This window comes from Heterodontus francisci, chromosome 11 (assembly GCF_036365525.1).
Source record: "Heterodontus francisci isolate sHetFra1 chromosome 11, sHetFra1.hap1, whole genome shotgun sequence".
In the NCBI taxonomy this organism is placed as follows: domain Eukaryota; kingdom Metazoa; phylum Chordata; class Chondrichthyes; order Heterodontiformes; family Heterodontidae; genus Heterodontus; species Heterodontus francisci.
This window is the reverse complement of record NC_090381.1, coordinates 64,954,860-64,977,089: the sequence shown is the minus strand read 5'-3', so window position 1 is coordinate 64,977,089 and position 22,230 is coordinate 64,954,860. Positions and strand designations below refer to the sequence as shown.

Below are 22,230 nucleotides of genomic sequence, written 5' to 3'. Positions count from 1 at the left end.
TTAACTTATCACTTGCAATCTAAAGAAATACAGCTACCTTTTTTTTTTAAAAAGAAAGGTAAAGCAAGACATCTTACCATGGAACACGCTGTTGTCTGCTAGGAAGTGTCTACAGTACTGAAGGCCACCTTTTCTGTTCAGGACCCAGGAACTCATTGTAAATCAAACTATAACTGGAAAAATTGTGCTCCACAATAATACAACCAAACTGCAAAGCAAAGAAGAAACAGGATATACATAAATTAACAAACAAACTGAGCCTGCTGACAAGGATAGGGAGGAGGGGAGCATTGAATTTTATCTAATGAGCATAACTGATTTAATTCTTTAATCAAACGGGGCTCTTAATAATGAAATTGGATCATAAGTTGAGTAATGAGTTTTTAAAAAAATCTTATTTTTAGATAAATGACATTGATAGTTACCATTATTAAAAGACCTATTAGAGAATCATAGAATTTTACAGCAGCAAAGGAGGCCATTCAGCTCATTGTGCCTGTGCTGTTTCTTTGAAAGAGTTATCCAATTAGTCATTAGCATAATGGTATTTTTAATACAATTATGTGTACTGTTATCCATAATGTTCTTAATAGTCCAATAATCATATCCAAACACAAAATGATTCGCATCTGTTGTTAATTGCATGGCAATATTAATCTATAGTGATGTCATCACATTGCTTATCAAAATCTGTAGTCAGTGTAATTTTAGCTCTGCTTTTAACTCATATCACCGTTATTATAGTGAAACCTTATTCTATGCATATTTCTTAAAAGGTAATGGATGAAAGGCAGTGAAAGAGTGAAAAGTTGTGGATTCAGAAAACATTCAGGCTATGTCCTTGTGATTTGTAATTAAAATATGTCTTTGTTATTCACTCCCCAAAAATTTGTCATTTTAGATATTCTTAGCCCTAGAACATTGGACATGGACTGTGTCTCTTCATAATTTTCTTTTTAAAATACAGTTATCAGTTTACGTTGAGAAACAATACATTTCAAGAGGGATTTATCCATAAGATTGTGCATGTTTTAACATTAAACGTCTGAAAAGTGCATGTTGATGGAAACTATGCTCTTTGCATCGTTCCCAATCTTTTACACAACCAATATTTTGTTTATATTAAGTTGCAGTGCCATTTATTGAAATCTAGTCCGCCAGTCTGCAAATCTATCACCATAACTAGACTGGTCTAGACGGCACAAGATTTCATCAAGGTAATTTTTTTCTGCCAGTTCCTGCAGTTTTCTGCCCCATTACACTTCCATTCAGTTCTTACTGTATGGTCTTTACCCAGCAGGGACCCACTTAATCACTTCTGAGGGTGCCAATCTTTAGTCACATTGTACAATTGCTCTATCCATTGTAATCTTCTTGAATATGCCTTCATTTGGTCTTCAAGGATTTGCATTGTTGTGAACTTCAGCATCTATCATTATCAAATGAGCTACCTTAAGTTCATAGATAAATATTTTAATACTGGGGAAGTTGAGGTAAAATTACAAGATTCTAATCTAGTTTCTATTGCTATAAAATATGATAGACAGAACACAGGTCTTTGCGCAAAAAGTACTGCAACAATCTCTAATATAATAAATTAAAATAATAGACACAATTCTCTTTGTGAACAAATTTGGCTCAGAAACAGAATCAGAAGTTCTCAAGTGGGCGGCACAGTGGTGCAGTGGTTAGCACCGCAGCCTCACAGCTCCAGTGACCCGGGTTCGATTCTGGGTACTGTCTGTGCGGAGTTTGCAAGATCTCCCTGTGACCGCGTGGGTTTTCGCCGGGTGCTCCGGTTTCCTCCCACAGCCAAAGACTTGCAGATTGATAGGTAAATTGGCCATTGTAAATTGCCCCTAGTATAGGTAGGTGGTAGGGGAATTGAGTAAAGGTGGGGATGGGGTAGGAATATGGGATTAATGTAGGATTAGTATAAATGGGTGGTTGATGGGCGGTGGGCCGAAGGGCCTGTTTCAGTGCTGTATCAATAAATAAATAAATAAGTGAGGTGGTAAATTATTGTCAAAGATTATGCATTCATGTAAAGATTGATTTAAAGATTCGTGTTGGAAAAGCTAGTGTTTAGTGTGAGAGCAGAAGTGCAATTATAAGAAAATTAAAATCCAGGCAAATTGAAAAGTTTTATTTGATGGTGTATTATTCTCAACAGAAATTGAACATTTATAATTGTTTAAGCTTCCCGAATAAATTGTTAGCAAAATCAGCGTATGACTTTGCTGTACACACCAGAAGGATCTTGGTTCAATTCTGGTTTGCACAGAGTTTACTGATCTCAGTTGGGTAGCAGAAACTGCAGTACAGTTAGTTTCAGTGCCCCTGAGCTAGGGAGGAAAGAATCAGCCAGCATTCCTAATTGGTGTCCAATGACTCCTGCTGGAAAATACACGTGTGGATATTGGTTGATGGCAGGATCGTGCTGCATTTTAATGTTCCCCACATTTGAATTGCTTACTGATGCTCAATGTCCACACTCTCAAATGAAAACTGTCAGTTGGTTGAGATCCTTGAGCATAACTGACAGCCATAGAACCATATTGCAGAAGTCAGCACCTTTCGGAGAGATGGCATATTCCAGACTCAGCTGTGCTCTTATTGGGAGATGTTGAGGTCACGTTCATCATCACTGGGGGAAAGAAGAGTGATTCTGGCCACTCTCATGCATATTCTAGTGACATCACAGACATCAACTGATGGAAACCTGTGAAAAGGTTGTCTGACTGGCCACAGTCTCAATCTGACCAAACAAAAAGGAAGCAAATAATTAAAATAGCTTAATTGGATGATAATGCCGGTGTGCACAAACTGTATTACAAAGGTTGCATCTGAAATAATACATCACATGGTGGTAATATATTTGAAATTGAAATATAACATCAATGTCACGGTAGTAGAGTACTAGTTAGATAGTTTTCTGTTTTGTGAGGTGCTCTATATTTATAGTGTTCATTGTCTCATTCATACCAGTGTGTTGCATTTTATGTTTTGTGTTCTTGGAAATTTTTTCACATATGGTGATAATATAGTTGGCTTCAAAGATAGCATTTTTTTCAACTTTTGTACATATAATGCAGGGCTTTCTTAGATTCCCTCAAATTCTGCAATTAGTTTATCACTTCTACAGTATGTATCTCTAAGAGCAATTATCAGGCAGAAGCAAAAGGTATTTTATGACACATTGGACAACCGGAAGAAGGATGTTGGTGCACAATGGGCTTGAATGTGGCTTAGATCCACATCAGACAAGTAGCAATGAAACATTCATGTCATGCAACTGCTTCAACGCAGAAGCTCAGCAACACTATCCATTAAAGTCAAGCTTTACTCTTATCCCTCCCTCTCTCTCCAGTGAGCAGATTCACTCAGTATCCAGTTGCAGTTGGCATGGTAACCAGCCACACATGGCACCCCCTGGCCTCTGAGTTTTGCCACAAAGAAAGAATGGTGTGGGAAAGATTAAGAGCAGAACAAGTTTGCTTGTGTGCCACATCATCGTATCACGACTTATATTGTGATTAAACTCAATAAATTCAGAAGTCACCGTTTCTTGAGCACAGAGATGTTAGTTGGTTATTAGGTGTGCTGTGATATTGAATTCTCTTAGCACTTTCTATCTATCTATCTTGAGTTGCACCATATCATTATAGCTTGCAAAATATGCACTTGGAATTAGGATATACATATCTACAAAAATATTACAATAAAGAATTGCTCATTTTTTTTGATATACAACGGTAGTAATGAACCTAATCACACAGGATTTCACTGTTACCTACTGGATTTTGCGATTTGCACATTAGTCAGTAATTATTCTGCAAAAGCAACTAAATATTTGAATTAGATTCAGCAGCCTGTTGGAACTACTGGAGTATTTTCTATTTGCGCAATAAAAAGTGCACAACTGAATGCATGGAAATGGAACACCACAGCTGTCTTCCATAACCTACTCCATGCAATACAACAAAATTGGTACTATTTAGGAACTAGGAGGGGGTAAAGAATCCACTAAATGTATGCATCAAAAAAAATAGTGATTAGGTCACCGTTCCCTCAAGGGTTAGTACAAGAGGTGCATTTGCAGTACAAAGGATTTACTTCATTCTTGCCTTCTCAATACTACCCTATAGCAGGTTGAAATGAGAATGTTAGTTAATGCCAAGCGGACAGCAGCTGTAAACTGTGGGTTTGGTTTCTGGGGACCAGACGGAGACTGATGACATCAATTTAACTCATAAACCTTAACAGCCATTAGAAAGGAAGCTTTAATCCCATCTGTTGTTTGGACTGTATTCAAACTCAGCTCCCAGAGGTGAAAGGACACAGGTTCCAAACAGTGTTCGAATGCACAATGCCGTTCTCCAGAGATCTGCATTTTACTTAATTCTGCATCTGGTCCTTAGTCTAAATCACAGACAATACAATGTGCATAAAAATCGGTAATGTTCAGGAACATGAGAAGGAAATGAAAAGCTATCTCTTATTCCTAGGAACTTATCAGATAGTAGATAGAACACTGAACTATTTTCTACTATAGGTTTTTTTATTTCACAGATGAAAATCCAATGTCACAGGCATATTGCCATTATCCTGTTCTGCAATTTCATTAACATAAATGTGCATGCATTTCATACACCCAGCATGAAAGTTATTTAACTTGGATAATTAAAATGTTACAATTAAACTAATTGTAGATTGTGTTATTATGACATTTGTCCATAGTGTAAATTGAAACAATGCTGTGATTTGAACTTGATCTGAATGCAGATACAAATTTTTTTTTATACAGAGAGATACAGCACTGAAACAGGCCCTTCAGCCCACCGAGTCTGTGCTGACCAACAACCACCCATTTATACTAATCCTACATTAATCCCATATTCCCTACCACATCCCCACCATTCTCCTACCACCTACCTAAACTAGGGGCAATTTACAATGGCCAATTTACCTATCAATCTGCAAGGATTTGGCTGTGGGAGGAAACTGGAGTACCCGGCAGAAACCCACGCGGTCACAGGGAGAACTTGCAAACTCCGCACAGGCAGTACCCAGAACTGAACCCGGGTCGCTGGAGTTGTGAGGCTGTGGTGCTAACCACTGCATCACTGTGACACTAATACGCCAGGCAAATGTTATTTGCTATAAGAATCTATTTAAGCATTTCAAATAAAACCGGAATGACTGATAACTCTACTTCTAGATCAGTAAAAAAAAATTCAGTACACTATATGGTGCAGACTGGAACATTTAAAATCATTACTGCACTTCTCACACAATTATTTACTGTTAAAAGAAAATTGTAATGCTGGAATTCATAAATAACAATAGAAAATTCATAGCAAGTTGGTCAATAGGCAACAATAATCAATCAGAACTTGCCATTACTGATGATCAGACAGATCAAACTATCTTTACTTTCATGATCAACCGGCTGTCCATTTCATTTATTTTTATTGTTTATATCTAATGCTGCTGGTGCCTGTGCAGTAGTGGCATTATTTAAACAGGGATTAGAATGGGTAGTGTGCAATTAGGGCAGCCTGCTCATATTCCTATGGGTGATAGTAAAACTCTCTACATGTACACTTAATCAATCATTCAAATAAAAGAAAACTGAAAGACAACCTCCTGTACAGCAATCTTAAAAAACTACAGGATGGATAAACTCCAGCCAGCGTGAAGTGAAAGTAATGTGAGATACATCTTGAAGAGCATCTCATTTACTTTGATTCTGCTGAAATCAGGCCTACGTTATTACTGCTGTGCTAATATATACAAACACAGACTGCTGCAGCTTCAAGATGCCAGTGTCTAAGGACATTGGATAATAGCTACAATAGATGCTTTGAACAGGACACTTTCACAGGGCTTCCAACACGTTATTGGGTCTATTGAGGCTCTGATGACAATGACCAGGAACACCTACAAGCCTGTATCGAGCAACCATGAGCTGTTAGGAGTGGGCATAGACGTCACTGTCTCACCAGAGTGTCAGTGAACCTGCTTCTTTAAGCCTTCTTCCAATACATGAGCTTCAGACTTGAGGCCCAATACCCTTTGCTACTACAAGCACCAGGCTGCGAGAAGCTGTTCCCTCTTGGACAGCAGCTGCCCTTAGATAAGAGATAGGCTCCAAGGGAGGCATCCTAGCTACTACTGCTGAAACTCATGCCAAGCAGGGAGCACTTCATATGATTGGTAGATTAGGAACTTAAAGTAAGGTAGCTGGTAGAAAGGTTAAGAAATAAATGCAGATAAGGTGAATGGATTTCTGTGACATTTCTTGGTGAATGTTATTGTTTAACGTAAACACAGCTTGATCGCATAGAGTTGGGAGTTCATTTCTGCACTTGCTTTCAACTTTTAGGATTTGGAGGATGATAGGGGAAATTTGGACCTCTACCTTAAGAAGGACTTGGCATAAGTTTTGAATAATGAGGGACTCTGTGCGCATGTGTGGGAGAAACAGGCAGGTTAATGTGACTTCATTTTTTTGCTTCAATCTTTATTGAAAGATTTGGGTTCTCATTTGTGCTGATCTTGTTCAGACAGCTCGTTGCCAGCTCACCTTTCTGTCCTTACTGTGCACCATAACTAAGTCCTTCTTGATCTGTAGCTCCTGGTGCATGAATGTCTAGATGCAGGGAAGAGATATCTTCAGTGATGCTTGACTTTCAGAGTCTCCAACCTAGTCTCCTCCATATGTTCAAAAATATTAAAATAAAGGTTCTCTCAATGAGAAACCCATGTTGAGAGTGCAAAGCTGTACTTTGAGCAGAGCCCACAAAGTACTAAAATGAATGCTACACAGCCAAAGAAACATCAAACTTCAGTAACAGCACTCAAAATTATCATCTCAATTTGGTATCCACTTGAGCGATACTTTGTAGCAGCTCTTATCAACACTGATATAATGACGGTAATTACCTGGGCTGGATTTATGCAGAAACAGAGGAGAATGAGATCGAGAGGTAGCCAAACATCTTTGACTCTATTTAAATATGGAGAATGAACATGTGTCAGGCCTTAAAGCAAATTGGTGGTTTTGTTTTGGGAGGAGATTTTAGATGCAGTTTTTTGTGACAGATTTAAGGCACTAACTTTTAAGTGTATTTCCCAAAACAGGAGGTAATTCATTGAAGGATTCAGGAGCATGTTCTTTTAGTATTTATGAACAGAAACAGTAAGGTGTCAAAACTATAAAATGCCAATAAATTGGTCAAATAACTCATACGCTGGTAATTAAATCATAACTGGCAGTGGTGAAGAAAAATTATTTCATTTCAACACTCTTCTATGATAAGCATAAAGTCACATTATTCATTCATAAAGATCTGACTATTTAGAGACAATTATATCAATGCAAATTAAATTGTGATCACTGTAGTTGGACTCATTTTGATGCAATAAATTCAAAAGAAAAATAACTAGGATACAATTATTAAATAAGTATCAGTAATACAAGATGTATTTCTCTCCATATGTATCGGAACACACTAAAATTAATTCTATTGCAAGTCTAAGTCAAATAAGTATTTTCACATGTCTTTTTTTCTGCATACCTGAAAGGGCTCAGGGTCTTTTGGCTGCTGCTGGGAAAAGTATCCTCCTGCATCCATCTTTTGTCTTTGGAGTCCTCCCTCTCATCAGCAAAGTGCTCTGGCACTTTTCAGGCTGCCCCTCTGGTCTATGGCAGACACATAAGGGAGAAAAGGGCCAGGAATGCCCCTCTAGATTTGTTTAAATGCGAAGCCAAAACCATCCATTTTGTGATCATATGGAAGTCCTGTAGCTATATAATAGAACCAGAGACCTGGCATAATGTAGTTACCTCAGTGCACCTTACCTCACCAGGTATAAGAATGGTTAAAGTCTCAGTTTGCTTACATTTTCAGGGAAATCATTGTGATATGAAAGACATCCATTGGCATATAGTTCTGGGTATTTAGTTTTAGTTCTGGTAGGAGACCTGAACATCATGGATTAACTGGGATTCACATTAGTCATTTACAACATTTGGGATGCAAGGCTATTCAAGTGCACAATTCAAATACCAAATGGCAACATGTGAGATATTGGTCACACTCCGGTTATGCTGCTGCCATTGATGAAAACGAATAAGATATTTCTCTACCTGAATATTACAACTATGATATTCTTGGTGCACTGCACAGCTAGCATGCTGAGCTGTATATGTTCCCAGTGCTATCCTGGTAAGATCCTGATGAAAAAATAGTTGAGGGTCACATCAATTTCATCAACCTCTTGCAGTGCTATGCCGGAAATGAGGACTTCATGGTAAGATAGGGCTTACTCAGCAGCTGGCAAAAGGCCGCAGCATTTCCTGGAGCCAGGAGCAGCATTTCTGCAATTCCCCCGAAAATTTACCTTGCCATTTTTGGAATTGCCTCCAAGTTTGCCACGAACCCCTGGTACAAATGGCAGGAGCGTTTGTGGTGCATGCTTCTTTCATTTGTGCTTGAAAATTGCAAATGGCATTCTATGATCGAAAAAGAGCCTTGTGGTGTTCTCGGGACTGAAGTAAGATTCAGCCAAATTTAGTATAAGATATGAGACTGTATGCTGTTGAAAGCAACAGATTCTCTTTTATTCTTTAACTTTCACTTTTCAGCCCCTCTGCTGGCATGAGCGTGTGCATAGTAGCCGCAAGTGAACAAAATGCACAAAGGAATGTTCAAAACACTACATTCCTCCCCTTGTTAGTAAATGAGAGACATAGTGTGTTTCAAGATCTGTTTCCAAAAATGTAAACAATAAACTTAAACATAAATAGATCACTTCATAACAGTCACTTAAGTATGGTGGACGTCATCTCTCACGAGTAGGATATCATCTAACATCAGGTGTAGTCTCATTTGAATCATGTTCTTCATCTGAGATGTCGATGTCGGAATCGGATTCAATGCTTACAAGTGGTGTTTTCAATGCTTTGAAGAATGACACATTTCATGTGATGATTTGCAGACCACGCTGAGCAGTGATCATTGATTCCTTTGTTCTGATGAAAGGTCACAGACCTGAAATGTTAACTCGACTTCTCTCCCCACAGATGCTGCCTGACCTGCTGAGTATTTCCAGCACTTCGTGTTTTTATTTCAGATTTCCAGCATCTGCAGTATTTTGCTTTCATTGATTCTTTTGTGTTGGTCACAACAAATGGTTGGATGTCATGAGGGGTTGTGTGCTTTCCAACATGACCATCATGTTTCACAAGTACTTTATTTCCTGGCTTAAGAGGTGCAGCTCTACATTTACTTTCATTCGATCATGTTGATCATTAGCTCCGCAGGGTAGCTCAGGTAGAAGTGTGTGCATAGGATGTACAAAGATGAGCGCAGCTGGAGGTTTTCCAGTTGTCGAGTGAGGAGTCCCTCTGCAATTACGAAGAAAGTGATATAACACTTGCTTCCATGACTTGTTTTCAGCTGTAGCTGTATGTATCACTTTTCTCAATGTCTGTGTAAATCTTTTGACATCTCCATTAGCTCTTGGACAACAGGATATGATTTTCCTATGAATGACCCCTAGGTAGTTCGCGAATTTGCTGAACTCATCGCTGTTGAATGGGGGTCCATTGTCACTTCTTACCATTTGAAGGATTCCAAAGAAGGCCAAGCTTTTGTTGAAGTTGTGTTATGACCAAGGCTGGAGTAACGCACTGTTAAATCAGGCCCACTACTCCACAGGTCATAGCATGTCAAATAAAGTCTTCCACCTACCAAAGCCTAGCCAAATTAAACACTGTATTTTTCCCCCAGAATAAAAGGTACACCAAACCAAGTTTCATTAAACAATAATATTAACTATTTATTAGAAAATAAATAATAGATCTTAACTACGAATGAGATAAATCTATAAAAAAACTCATTAATTCTTTAACCCTCATGCACACACACATACATTCAAAAAGAAATGGTTAACTGGTTTCAAAAGGGTGTTTTGCATTACAACTACTTCTTAGAAATAGAAGGAATAATAAAAAATAATTGAGGTTCGCATTCTGGTCGGATGTTTTCGGTTCGGTGTCCCAGAATTGAATAGACAGATGCCACTCAAAGTCTCTCCAGGCGAGGTTGATGAACAATTTGTGACAGGTAGGTGTTCACGGCAATTTAACTGCAGCAGGCATCACATAGGTCTTCCATCAGGTGTGTAGCAACAGATCCGCTTGGGTTTTGAAGCAGCAGTCTAGCAGTAGAAGAATTCTTCAGATTTCAGTATTTCTTAGAACACAGGAGGCAGAAGGAATCTCACTGGATGCAGGAATTCTTCAGAGACCAGAGGTAACAGGAATCTGCTACCTTTCAAATGCAGGATTCTTTTTCAAGAGATGCAAGTCTCCTTTACAGAGAGAGGTCACACTTTTCTGGATCTTTTCTCTCTCGCTCCAGGCATGTCAAGCAAAGATTTCAAAATCACAGGCTTTTTTTTTTAAAAAAGGTCCAAAGTGAAAAAAGAACCTTCCTGAATATGGTCATATGGCTAGACACACTGTCTCTCCCTGGTTCAAAAGATGCTTTGAAGAAAGGTCAAACCCCTGAGATTTCCTTGAAACTGCTGACCTTCCTGTCCTTTAACAAGTTTAACTTCCTTTCAAAACACCCATCAAGTTGAACCCTTGTTCTGAACTTCCTTTCAAAACATTGTAGAAATTTCAATTATTTTTGCAGGTGTCTTTCAATGAAACACATAGAAGTCCAAGATTTTAGTACAAAAATAAAACCTTTTGTGACAGTTGACTTAACTAATTCCACGATTGGGAATCTGCTGTAGTTGTCAGTGACAAGCAGGTGTTCACCTGTGGGTAAATCTGTGAAGTCAACACGAACTTCAATCCATGGTCTTGGAGATAGTTCAGACATCTTGAGAGGATTATGTGGTTGCTTGATATGGCAAACACTGACTGATTTTATGCTCTACCATATGCTCAATTCCTGGGAACCAGACCTTTTCCCTAAGTTGTTTGGTTTTGACAATTGCCAGGTGTTGTTCATGTGCTACATCGACAGCACATTCCCTTAATGATTGTTACATAATACGAGATCAGATGTGGTTGGAACGATGAAATCATTTCAAACATTATTAAGACCTTGTAGTGTGTGAGTGATTTCGTTTGTAGATGCTCTCTCAATCATGTCTTTCCAGTTTCATGATTCCCTAGCCTTCATACATAATTGCAAAGCCTCATCTTGTTTTGTTGCCGCTTTAAGAGGTGGTTCGGCAACCTTTACCTCACGATAAGTAGAATCAACTATCAGCAACGGATGTCGCAAAAGGTAGTCCGCTGAGTTGAGCTTGCCTGGCTGATACTCATCATGGAACTTGCACTCTTGTAGTTTGAGTATCTAACATTCTATTCGAGTGGGTGGTTTACTATAAGGATTGTTGAATAAGCTCACCAGTGGTCTATGATCGGTTATTACTTTAAACTCACTTCCATGCAAATAGAGATGAAGGTGTAAGCTACCCCATGTGATTGAGAGTGCCTCTCTCTCTGTTTGCGAATAACGTTGCTCTACAAGTGTTAACAATCTGCTTGCCATTGCAATGATTGATGAGTCACCTGTCTTGTCTTTCTGTATAAGAACTGCACCTAAGCCAACTAGGCTTGCATCCATGACTAGCTGGGTAGTTTTCTCATGGTCGAAATAGCCATTTGTGCAACTTGCTGACAAACATCATTTTATCTGGTGTACCACCTGTTTGTGTGATTTAGTCCATTTCCAGTTGGTGGTTTCTTTTGTCAGATTGCATAGGGGGGCAGATAGCATGGCGAGGTCAGGAATGAAACGACTGTAGTATGTGATGAGTCCTAGCAGACTCCAGACTTCCTGCATGTTTATAGAATCCACAGTGTTAGCAATGGCTTCAACTTTCCATGTATCAGGTGATGCTCCTTCACCACTGAACACATGACTGAAGAATTCAATTTTGCTTTCATTGAATGAACACTTGTCTTTGTTCAAGGTAAAGTTACATTTTCTGAGACATTGTAGACATGCATGTAGGTATGTCGCAAGTTCCCTTTCAGTGCGACCGTAAATGAGAATGTCATCACTGATGTTCAGCATGCCTTCTAGTCCTTGAAGTGCAGATTGAATCATGGGCTGAAATGCCCCAGCTGCTAAGCTGACTCCAAAGCTGAGCCTCTTGCATTGAAAAAGTCCGATGTGAGTAGAGAATACAGTAAGATATCTTGATTCTTCTGCAAGTTCAATTTGATGGTATCCTGCCATGAGGTCAAGTTTCGCAAAGGGTTTAGCACCATTCACTTTCTCGATGATATCATTGATTGTTGGTGTCAAGTGTCTTTTTCATTGTATGGCTTGGTTTGGTGATCGCATATCAGAGTAGATTCTAATCTGGTTCTTGCTCTTGGGTCTCACCCACACAAGTCATCAAGCAACCCAAGGGGTAGCCTCATCCCCGACTTTCTCAATAATGTCAAGGTCATGTAGGCATTGAAGTTCCTTCTCTGTCTGTTTCCTGACATGAAATGGTATTTGTCACTGTTGGTGCGCATCTGGGAGCAAATTAGGTTCTACATGCAGCTTGCATGTAACACCTTTAAGTTTTCTGATACCAGTGAAGCAGTCAGCATACAGTTAGAAAATGTTATTGTTATGTATAGGAATCACATATATGACTGAAATCATGTGGAAATCTATTGCTGTGTGGAAACTGATAAGCGTGCCACATTCTCCAGATATGACAAAGAATAGAACATTCATTCTACTGTCTTTAAATGAGACTGGTGTTTCATATTCCCCGATTTGTAGAGAATGGGGAAATCCTAAAGTTTATTGAATGTTTTGTCTCCCATGACATTGCCTGATGCTCCTGTGTCTATGAGAGCATTTATGTCCGAGCAGCCAATGGTCACTGTCACACGAGGCTGTTTGCTGTGTCTGAGAGAGAGGACAAAAGTATGTTCAGGGTCATCTGCCTCTACATTGGCTACATTCTCTCAACGTTTTGCTGTGATACACATATGTGGCACCCTTCTGTTGGTATTGGTCTTAGTAGTTGATTTTGCTGATGAGCGACAAACACGAGCAAAGTAGTTGGGTTTTCCACAAGCTGTACACTGTTTACCAGTAGCAGGACACACTTTCTGGTGTGGGTAAGCACCATCACAGTGGAAACATTCTTTGGATAAGTTGCATCTTTGTTGTGAGATGGCTGTTGTTGCTTTGCAGATGGTTTCCTGGCACGAGTGATGAACAGTGTTCCAAGAGTTGAAATTGGAGTGTGGCAGTTACTGTTAGCAGCCTCAACTTCAGTAGCTCTGGACTCCAAGAGCGATAACGATCTTGCTAACTCCAACAGCTCTGGCACCTTTCTGTCTTCGTTGCGTGCTTTTCGCTGTAACTGACTAGAGAGGCAACCTTAGATTATGTGTGTTTTGATTTCCCGTTAACATGTTCAATATCACCCAAGTCACGTTAGGTTACTAGTTTCCTCTATCGCGTGCAATATTGGTCAATTGTCTCATTCGCTTTTTGCTTAGCGTGTCGGAATAGGATAGTTTCATGTGTGATATTTTTCTTGAGTGTAAAGTAGGTTGTCAGTGCATTTTTTGCTGAGTCATAGACATTTTGCTCAGGCATAAGTGTCTCAAATATATCTTCTAATTATTCACGTCCATAGTGGAGAAGTAAGGCCTTTTTACTTTTGTCATCTGTGATTGAAAAATCTGCCATCGTACCTTTGAAACATCACAGCCACTTTTGCCAACGTGGGAATACAGATGATGGCTCTGAATGCACATCAAAAGGCAATAGATTGGGCACAAACAATGCCACATTGATCAGCAACACAGTGATAATGCATGATCAAGGATACAGGATTGTGTTCCTTTCGGGGAAACTTGTCTGCAATGATTGAGATGAAATTTTTTTTTTGATTGGATGGTTTAGAGAGTTCAGTGTGTGTGTATACATGGTACAAGTTTCCTGTGTATATCTAACAGTCTCCAACTTAAAATGCTGTCTGCAGAAAGCAGACAAAAACCTTCCAAGTGTTTCATACCTGAAAGCAATGTTTCCTGTTTTTCATCATCTGTTTTCTATTTACCTCATTGTCATTGTGGTGTTCTCAGGACTGAAGTAAGATTCAGCAGAGTTTATAAAAGATATGAGATTGTGTGCTGTTGAAAACAATGGATTCTTCTTTATTCTTTTACTTTCACTTTCCAGCCCTTCTGCTGGCATTGTAGCCTCAAGTAAACAAAATGCACAGTGCAATTTTCAAAACACTACAGGCCTGGATCTGTATTTATAAGCAGCCTCCCACCTGTTTGGGCAAGAGATTTGGGTGTCCATTTAGAAGCCCACAGAAAATCACATCAGACAGGCTTTGGACGTCCAATGGGCAGCCTATGTTGTCCTTCCATTTTCAACTGGCAGACACCTTATAAATGGGGTGGGCAGCAGTTGAAAATCAACCTCTTTGACTTTTGGTACAAAGTGGCCTCCAACATACTATCAGACACAAAAATCAAAGAACAGACTTAATTCATATCACAAAGTGGTTTTATTATGCACATATATTATTCACTTATCAGCACCATGCTTACCCCTGATGCCTCTCTGTGCTGTTCCAATGTGATTTCCTGAGGCCCAAAGGTGCCAATGGAACCTCACTCACTAGTAGCACATCTCAAAAATTCCAATTTGCAGTGCGCGATTTTCTAACCATAAGGAATTTCCAATATGTGCTCCCAGTCGGTGAGGCTCTCCGTCAGAAATGCCAAATGAGAAAATTAATTTTCACATTAACAATTCTAATCTAACTTGGTTGACAATATGGTTTCAACACAGCCATTTCATTGGTGATCTTGTTGTTTCTGCTATGTATCTGTGTTTTTTGAATACATTTGTGAATCATCTGTCATTGGCTTGCACATCTGCAAAGTCATGCTTACAACTGAGGTCAGTATTTGTTTGTCCAGGTATAAAGGTGAAAAATAGTGTCATTCCTAGCTCTGCCCCTCAGTGCTGCTCCCATCTGATAAAGCTTTTGTGGGCCAGATTGTTTGACAAAACACTTCTAGAGATAATACTACAGTATTATTTTTAAGCAATCTAGAGATGCAATACACTAAACCGTAACAAAAGGCAATAAAATAATCAAGAGCTAAAGTTCATGTGTAATTGAATTACCTGAGGGAGCTGGCAGATGAAATAATCACAGTTCAATGCAAACAGTAAAAGCCTCTATCCAACTGCCATGTAAGCTGTCGACATTGCAGATACATAATGCGTTTATGTAGAGAAACAGTTGAGAAGTTTTGTATATAAATCATTAAAGGGCGGAAAGACAGAGCATGTGTGATCCAAGTAACAGAATAAGGAGCAAGAAAGAAATGGCCTTAAAAACAACAAGGAGCCGTGGAAACCCCGGAAAAATAGCGAATCACTGGGCTTTCTGTGGCTCTTGCGCTGAAGTTATGGCAGACAAGTGGGCGAACCCCTGAGGATATTCACCCCCCTGGTGATTTCTTTTTTTCAACACATATCAAAACATACATGCTGATTGCCCATTTCACCTGGAAACTGTGCCATGTCTATGAATTCTCATGATAATTCTGCATCATCAGAACTTCATACACATGGCAGATAAAGGTGTCAATATAAATTAACAAAATGGGAAGAAAAGTGTCAGCTTGAATTTGGAGTCTAAGGGTGGCAGGATGAACTGAGAAAGAGGGAGGAGTTTAAGCACTGAGGGTGGATAAGGAAAATTGTCAACATGAACTCAAGAGTGAAGAGAGTGTGCCTGTGTGATCTGAAGGGGTCATGTCGAATCCCCATCATTCTATACTTTTAGATCACACTGGCAACTCCTCCATCCTGCCCCTCCTCAATTCATGCTGGTACTTTTCTCCCTCTTAGATCAAGTTGCTGCTCAGAAAACCGCCAGCGTAATCTAAAGGGGAAAGTGTCAGAATGAACAAGGGATGAAGAAAGAAGTGAGAATGTGAGAGGAGGGTGTAGGAAAGTGTCAGCACAACCTAGGCAGTGGGAAAGAGCAGCAAAATAAACTGGGAAAGGAGTGGAAAGAGAGTGCTTGCATGAATTGAAAATGGAAAGGGAGAAGAATGCCAATGTAAGTTGGGGGAAAAAGTGGCAGCATGAACAAAAAGGAAGGAGGAAAGTGCTCGCCCTGAATGGAAGGATAAGAATATCTGCACGAACTCTGGGAGGAAAAGAATGCCATCATGAACTGGGACATGGAAGAGAAACTGACAGTAATACGAAGAAACTAAAACATGCAATCTTCTTGATTCAGCCAATTCTTTTGTCTATCTATCGGATATAAATGCTGAATGCTTGGATAGATGTTAGTAAGGATGCATGGGCACTGTTAATCAAAATGCAGTTGAAAGCTCTGAGATTGTGTGGACTCAATCTTAGTGGGTGATTGCTCTCTTTCATACTGTTGCTTTCAAACAAAGCTCCAATAATTGAAAAATCCAGCCGTTGTGTTGACAAGTGATCCACTTTCTCAACAACCTTTTCTCTGGAGTAACGGTTTGTAAATCCAAATTATTTTAAATTGAATTGTAGCAGAACTGAGATTTTTATCCTCCAAGTAACTTGATAGTCTTTCCAGATCAATGGTGCAAATTTCTAGAAGACTGAACTGATAATGCAATCCAAGGGAGATAGTGGTGGGACTGCAGTTTCTCAGGCATTGCATGTGTCAGCAGTGAAATAAACTTGCTTTCTAATCAATGTCCAATTGCTTTTTAATCAATGTCCAAATGGTGGTAAGGGCTGGTCCCTCATTGTGGTAAAGTTATACAACAGATGACCACAAATCTGGACACAGTCACAGCTGTACTGCAAAACTTATCCCAGATGGTCCAAGCAACAGAAGGGTTGCTTGACCCCTCCAAATGTCTGCTTGAAGATGTTTCTGAATGCAGCATTTCTCTCATTCAAGGCCACCTCTGCAGCTCTGCCCAGGTTCCCCGACAGCATGAGCCACTTCTGAAGGGGATAGCCTTGGTCACCCAGCAGCCAGTCTGTAACATGACAGCCTGAGTGGATTAAAGGCAGCATGGAGAACCGGTGGAGAATGGTTGAATCATGAATACTACCAGCAAACTGGGCACATAACCTGCTGTCTGTGGTCACAAAAACTGGATGCTGAGGGAGTGAAATCTCTTTATATTCAAAAGGAGATGGTGTTGCACATGCAAGACATTGTTGCTGCAGTCTATGACACCTTGTACCCTGGGGAAGCCTGGAATGTGGGAAAAGCCTCGTGCTTTCTCCTCCTGCTTCACTGTCCATTGGGAAAAAAATTGTACGTATTCTACCAAGAGCCTCGATGACCTCCCTGATACAATGGTGAACAGCAAACTGGGAGATGTCACAGATGTCATAGCTTGGCAACAGCCTCCTTGCTGAAGCAAAGGTGCCTGACACATTGCTCCGTGGTGAAGTTAAAGGAGAAGAACTACTCTCAAAAGACTTGTTGTGGATATGTGCACTGCACTCCCCTCGCCTCTCTTTGCCCTAGTGCTCCTGCTCTTTCCTGTCTTCTTGGCTGCAGCCCTCATCCTCCAGCACAAAGGCAGACTTACCAAACCACCCATGATGGCAGTGAAACTTTTTAAGGCAGGCAAATGCATCCTTTATCTGACTTTTCATAGTACTGTTCAGTCTATGAACTTTAAAATGAGGCCCTTATTCTCACTTACTAGCTTTCTGCACCCCTCCCCCAGAGTTTTCCAATATAATTACACTCCCTCCAGGAGCACAACAGCAGAAGGTCTGTGCAATTAATTCCCATGCACCAAAGAGAACACATGCCCTTTGGGATTTACGAAATTGCAGTCCAGATCAAACCATGGCGTGTAACATTACCAACTAGAACAAAGTAAAGTAGCAGAACAGAAAAACTAATCCGTAACTATTCGGGCCTTAAGGAAGATTCCAGTTACTTTGTTTTAGCAACAAAATGGAAACAGAATTTAAAATATCATGCTGATGTATAACATTCTGTGGTAAAGGACTTTTTAAAACCCTCTTCTAATGGAATAGTAGGTAGCAATAGCTTGGTTAGAAATACATGCTGTCTGGTCCATTGAGACAAATATTTAAAAAAATGAAGTTGTACAGCAACAATTTGTCCAATAAGATGCAAATTATTAGCACAGGCCTAATCTCAATAATCAGGTATATGTTAAGATGCATAACCTGAAAATAATCATTTTTACCAATCCTTTATTTTGATGTTTGTAATGGAGATCAAAGTAAGCCAATGGGTCATAAAAGATCCTATTATTTACAGTGGGCCAACAAGCAGTTTACACAAAGCAGGTGGGGCAGCTACTCAGTCAACAACCCACGCATGCAGGCTACTAAAGCCATTTCAAAACAATTCAAAAGCATACAAGGGAGAAGTTGTGCCAAACTACAACATAAATTCACTGCTAAAATCTATTGCGGACATCCATTTAAATAAAACAAGATTTAGTACAGATTTAGTAACAAACTGTAATTTTCTCAACCCCAAACATAAAAGCAATGTTTCCATAACTACGTCTAAAAGATGTCAACAATCAATTGACCAGCAATAATTATGTTCCCCACCTCAGTTGTGTACTTAGCCTAGCTAAATCCAGTGGAAAGTTCATTTTTTATGGGTTAAGGATATAAAGTTCACTGGGAAAACAGGCAGTAATCCTGACATGAATTTTGAAACCTGTAGTTATATATAAAGTACCACAGACACTTTCTGGTGCAGTTAAAGACAGTGATTGAAAACAATCCTCAGCTCTGTTTCAAAGACTTCAATCAGATGACCCTGACTTAAATTACTGCTCTTTGGGAGCTGAGGTATATTCCTTTTTTGATTAACCATTATGTATTTTGGGCATCTACTTGCTCTCTGTGTTTTCAGCAGCCAAACCTCACTTTAAAATGTTCAGTTAACAATTTTAATGCACTTGTACAATCAGGCATTAGCGTTAGAAACATTAAAAAACTATTCTATACAAAAAGGCAAACAATGACACCAGTCATAATTAATATCTAACTTTAACACATCTTAATAAATTAGGTACAATGCAAACATTCAATCAAAATTTGAGCACTTTCTACCTTTAGCTGTTATTCTTCAGATTAAGCAAATTATGTTAAAATCAAGGGTGATACAAAAGTAAGCTCTAAAAAGAAAGACTTGCATTTATATAACACTTTTCATGACCACCGAACATCGCAAAGTGCTTTACGGCCAATGAAGTACTTTTGAAGTGTAGTCACTGTTGTAGTGTAGGAAATGCAGCAGCCAATTTGTGCATAGCGAACTCCCACAAACAGCAATGTGTTAACGACCAGGTAATCTGTTTTTTTTTGTGATGTTGATTGAGTGATAAATATTGGCCAGGACACCGGGGATAACTCCCCTGCAAAAAAACTGCATATTGTCTATGGTTTACTTTAGAAATTGCATTCTTATTTGCTAAAGTCATGGTTTGATTCTATATGGTGTTGATTACTTTCTTACTATATTTCATACAAAGCGGTTGTGTGGTATTAACACGTGGAACGGTGTTAAGTTTCCTGGTCAGTCAAAAATAATTAACACTTAAGAAGCTAAACATAGCACGTATTCATTCAATTAGTTCCTCCTTGTTCCAAAAACTTGCATAAGGCTAAATATAAATAAACTATTGTTGAAATATATCCGATTTAAAATGGAACGCAATGCTCTTATTTTCTTATTGTTTCTCAAGACTTAATGCAGTTTACAAACAAAAAAACATACCTCACTCTTTAGTGGAAAAGAACATCTGTGTGAAAGGTCTCCTTACTTTCTTACATTGAAATATTTAAAGTTAAAATAAAGGCAAATACTCCCAACACTGACCCCCTTACAGGAGTGTAAGTTGGCAGTGATCTGTAGAAACTGTAAATATGCCGCCACAACCTGCTTTCTCATTCAAACACACGATTACTGTGTCTGGAGGCATGCTAAAAAACAAGGACTGGAATATCTGGAATGGGAGTTGCACACTTCCTTTGACCCTAAATATTCTTTCTTAACTTGGTCTTAACTTGCTATGTGATGTGATTCCTCAAATATTTATTCCAGCTCCCCTCAAAGTTATTTTCTCCTCTTTTGGTCCCTGATACCACAAATAATTCATTAAAGAAGATTAATGCAATTTGTTCCCAATGTATTTTGCCTGTACCTTTCAAACCAGCAGCTGTAGGCACAGGAATGCAAATAATTCAAAATGTGTGGTTGTTCCTCCATCAGTTGTACTCCATGGACCTGATGGCCAAGATTTTCAGTTTGGCATTAATCTTTTTTTAAAGCAGATTAGCATTGATGTTAAAATAATGGTGATTGGAAAATCTAGGCTGATGTTCCCGCAACTGATGGTAGAGTAGACTCACAAAAGTAGAGATCTACATATTGCCACCTGATTAAAGCTGCCTTTGAGTAAATCAAATGCAGGGAGTCCAGTCCTACTATTCGCATTCTGTTTCTCTGCATTATACAGGAGTCTACAGAGTGGCTCCTGATGTGGAATGTAAAGTAGAAGTTACCATTCCAAAACAGGAATTTAAAAAACCTATTAATTATAAAAGCACTTTAAGAAATACACAAGAGATTTGTAACAGTTTGTCTTGTCTTCCTGCAGGAAAATACTTCATGTATGCTCACATCCTCTTTCTCTTATTGCTCAATTAAGAGGGGGAACTCACCACGGAGGGAATGATAAACATTATCATTACTTCATAATCAATTGACCAAAGGCACTGCTTTCCTGGGTCATTATATTGAAAATAATTTTGAGAATTTTACCTGTTTTCTTGTGGTTAGAAAGTAAAAATCTTTGACCAGTTCTATCATCCACTGAATCATTGAAAAACTCTTTACAGCACACCATTCAGGTTTTGTGCTACATGACACATAGTCCTAAGAAAAATCAGTCTTTGTTCCACCATGTGCAGTTTTCTTTGGCTTCTCATTGTTACACTTTTTGAATGAATGCCATGATTTCAGTCTCACCTTTCTGGGTTCTAACTGCCCATGGTTGGATAGTTCAAAGTCTCTACATTCACTAATCAGCTTTCAATACACCTTCCATTTCAAATGTTTCTACCAATAGGAGCAAACAAATGTAGCTTTCGTCATGGCTATTTGCACAACAATATGGTCTTTTTGTTTTAGAGTCCTTAGAGTAAAAAATCTGGAACTTTATTTAAATCTGAAAGAAATGCAAGGAACCAAAGCTTCTTCCGAGATTATTTGTTCTATGGCCACACCTTTACTGCTGATAATTAGATACTGAAAACATATTCTAAATTATCACATGGAGCTATAACTAATTTCACTTTGAGCTTAAATTTGTACATCTTGTGTTTTATTTATTTTGTCTTGTCTTTTAATTAATTTTTCTCTAGGCCACCCATCATTTCCTTTTTTGTAATATTCTTTCACAGAATGTGGACATCACTGGCAAAGTCAGCATTTGCTGCCCATCCCTTCTTGCCCTTGACAACATTTCAGAGGGCAGTTAAGAGTCAAACCCATTGCTGTAGGTCAGGAGTCACTTGCAGGACAGACCAGGTAAGGAAGGCAAAATTCTTTCCCTAAAGGACATTAGTGAAGCAGATTTTTTTTTTAATGACAATCGATAGTTTTCATGGCATCATTACGAGGACTAGCTTTCAATTCCAGATTTTTAATTAATTAATTGAATTTAAATTCCACCCATTGTCATGGTGGGATTTGAACCCATATCCCCAGGGCATTAGCCTGGGCCTCTGGATCACTAGTCCAGTGACATTAACTCTACATCACCATCTCCACCTCAAGATGGTCAATCCTGTGCTTTTATTGGTTGCTAGGAGATAAAAGTAGCCTGTGCTGAATCACCTTACAATCTTCACTCCCCTCTTATAAAGCAGAATTCGACCTCCAGTTAGTGCCTCCTTTTGCTGGTGTGAATTCAAATCCTATCACTTGGAATATTTAAATAGATTTTTAAAAGAAATATGCTATTGTGTTTTTGGTTCTTTCTAACCCTCTTACTCCAGAGTTTTGACTCCTGTCATTTACACCACTCTCCTGGTGTGTCCTGACTCCCTATGTCTTTGACAATATCTTCACTAGCCTTGCTGTTATGGTATTCTTTGAGTAACATACCTAGGATAA

At 39.0% G+C, this 22,230-nt stretch overlaps 1 protein-coding gene across 1 annotated transcript in view; it reads right to left on the bottom strand.

The window, feature by feature from the left end:
• plch1 (phospholipase C, eta 1) overlaps positions 1-19,976 on the bottom strand; it is a 126,213-nt gene extending 106,237 nt beyond the window's left edge. Inside the window, exons 1-2 of the mRNA XM_068041470.1 lie at positions 19,828-19,976; positions 78-208 (exon numbers count right to left, since the gene is read on the bottom strand). Coding sequence (XP_067897571.1) covers positions 78-156 — 79 coding nt within the window. The 5' untranslated portion in view covers positions 157-208; positions 19,828-19,976. The remainder of the gene's footprint in view (positions 1-77; positions 209-19,827) is intronic.
• Positions 19,977-22,230: the final 2,254 nt, after the last annotated feature.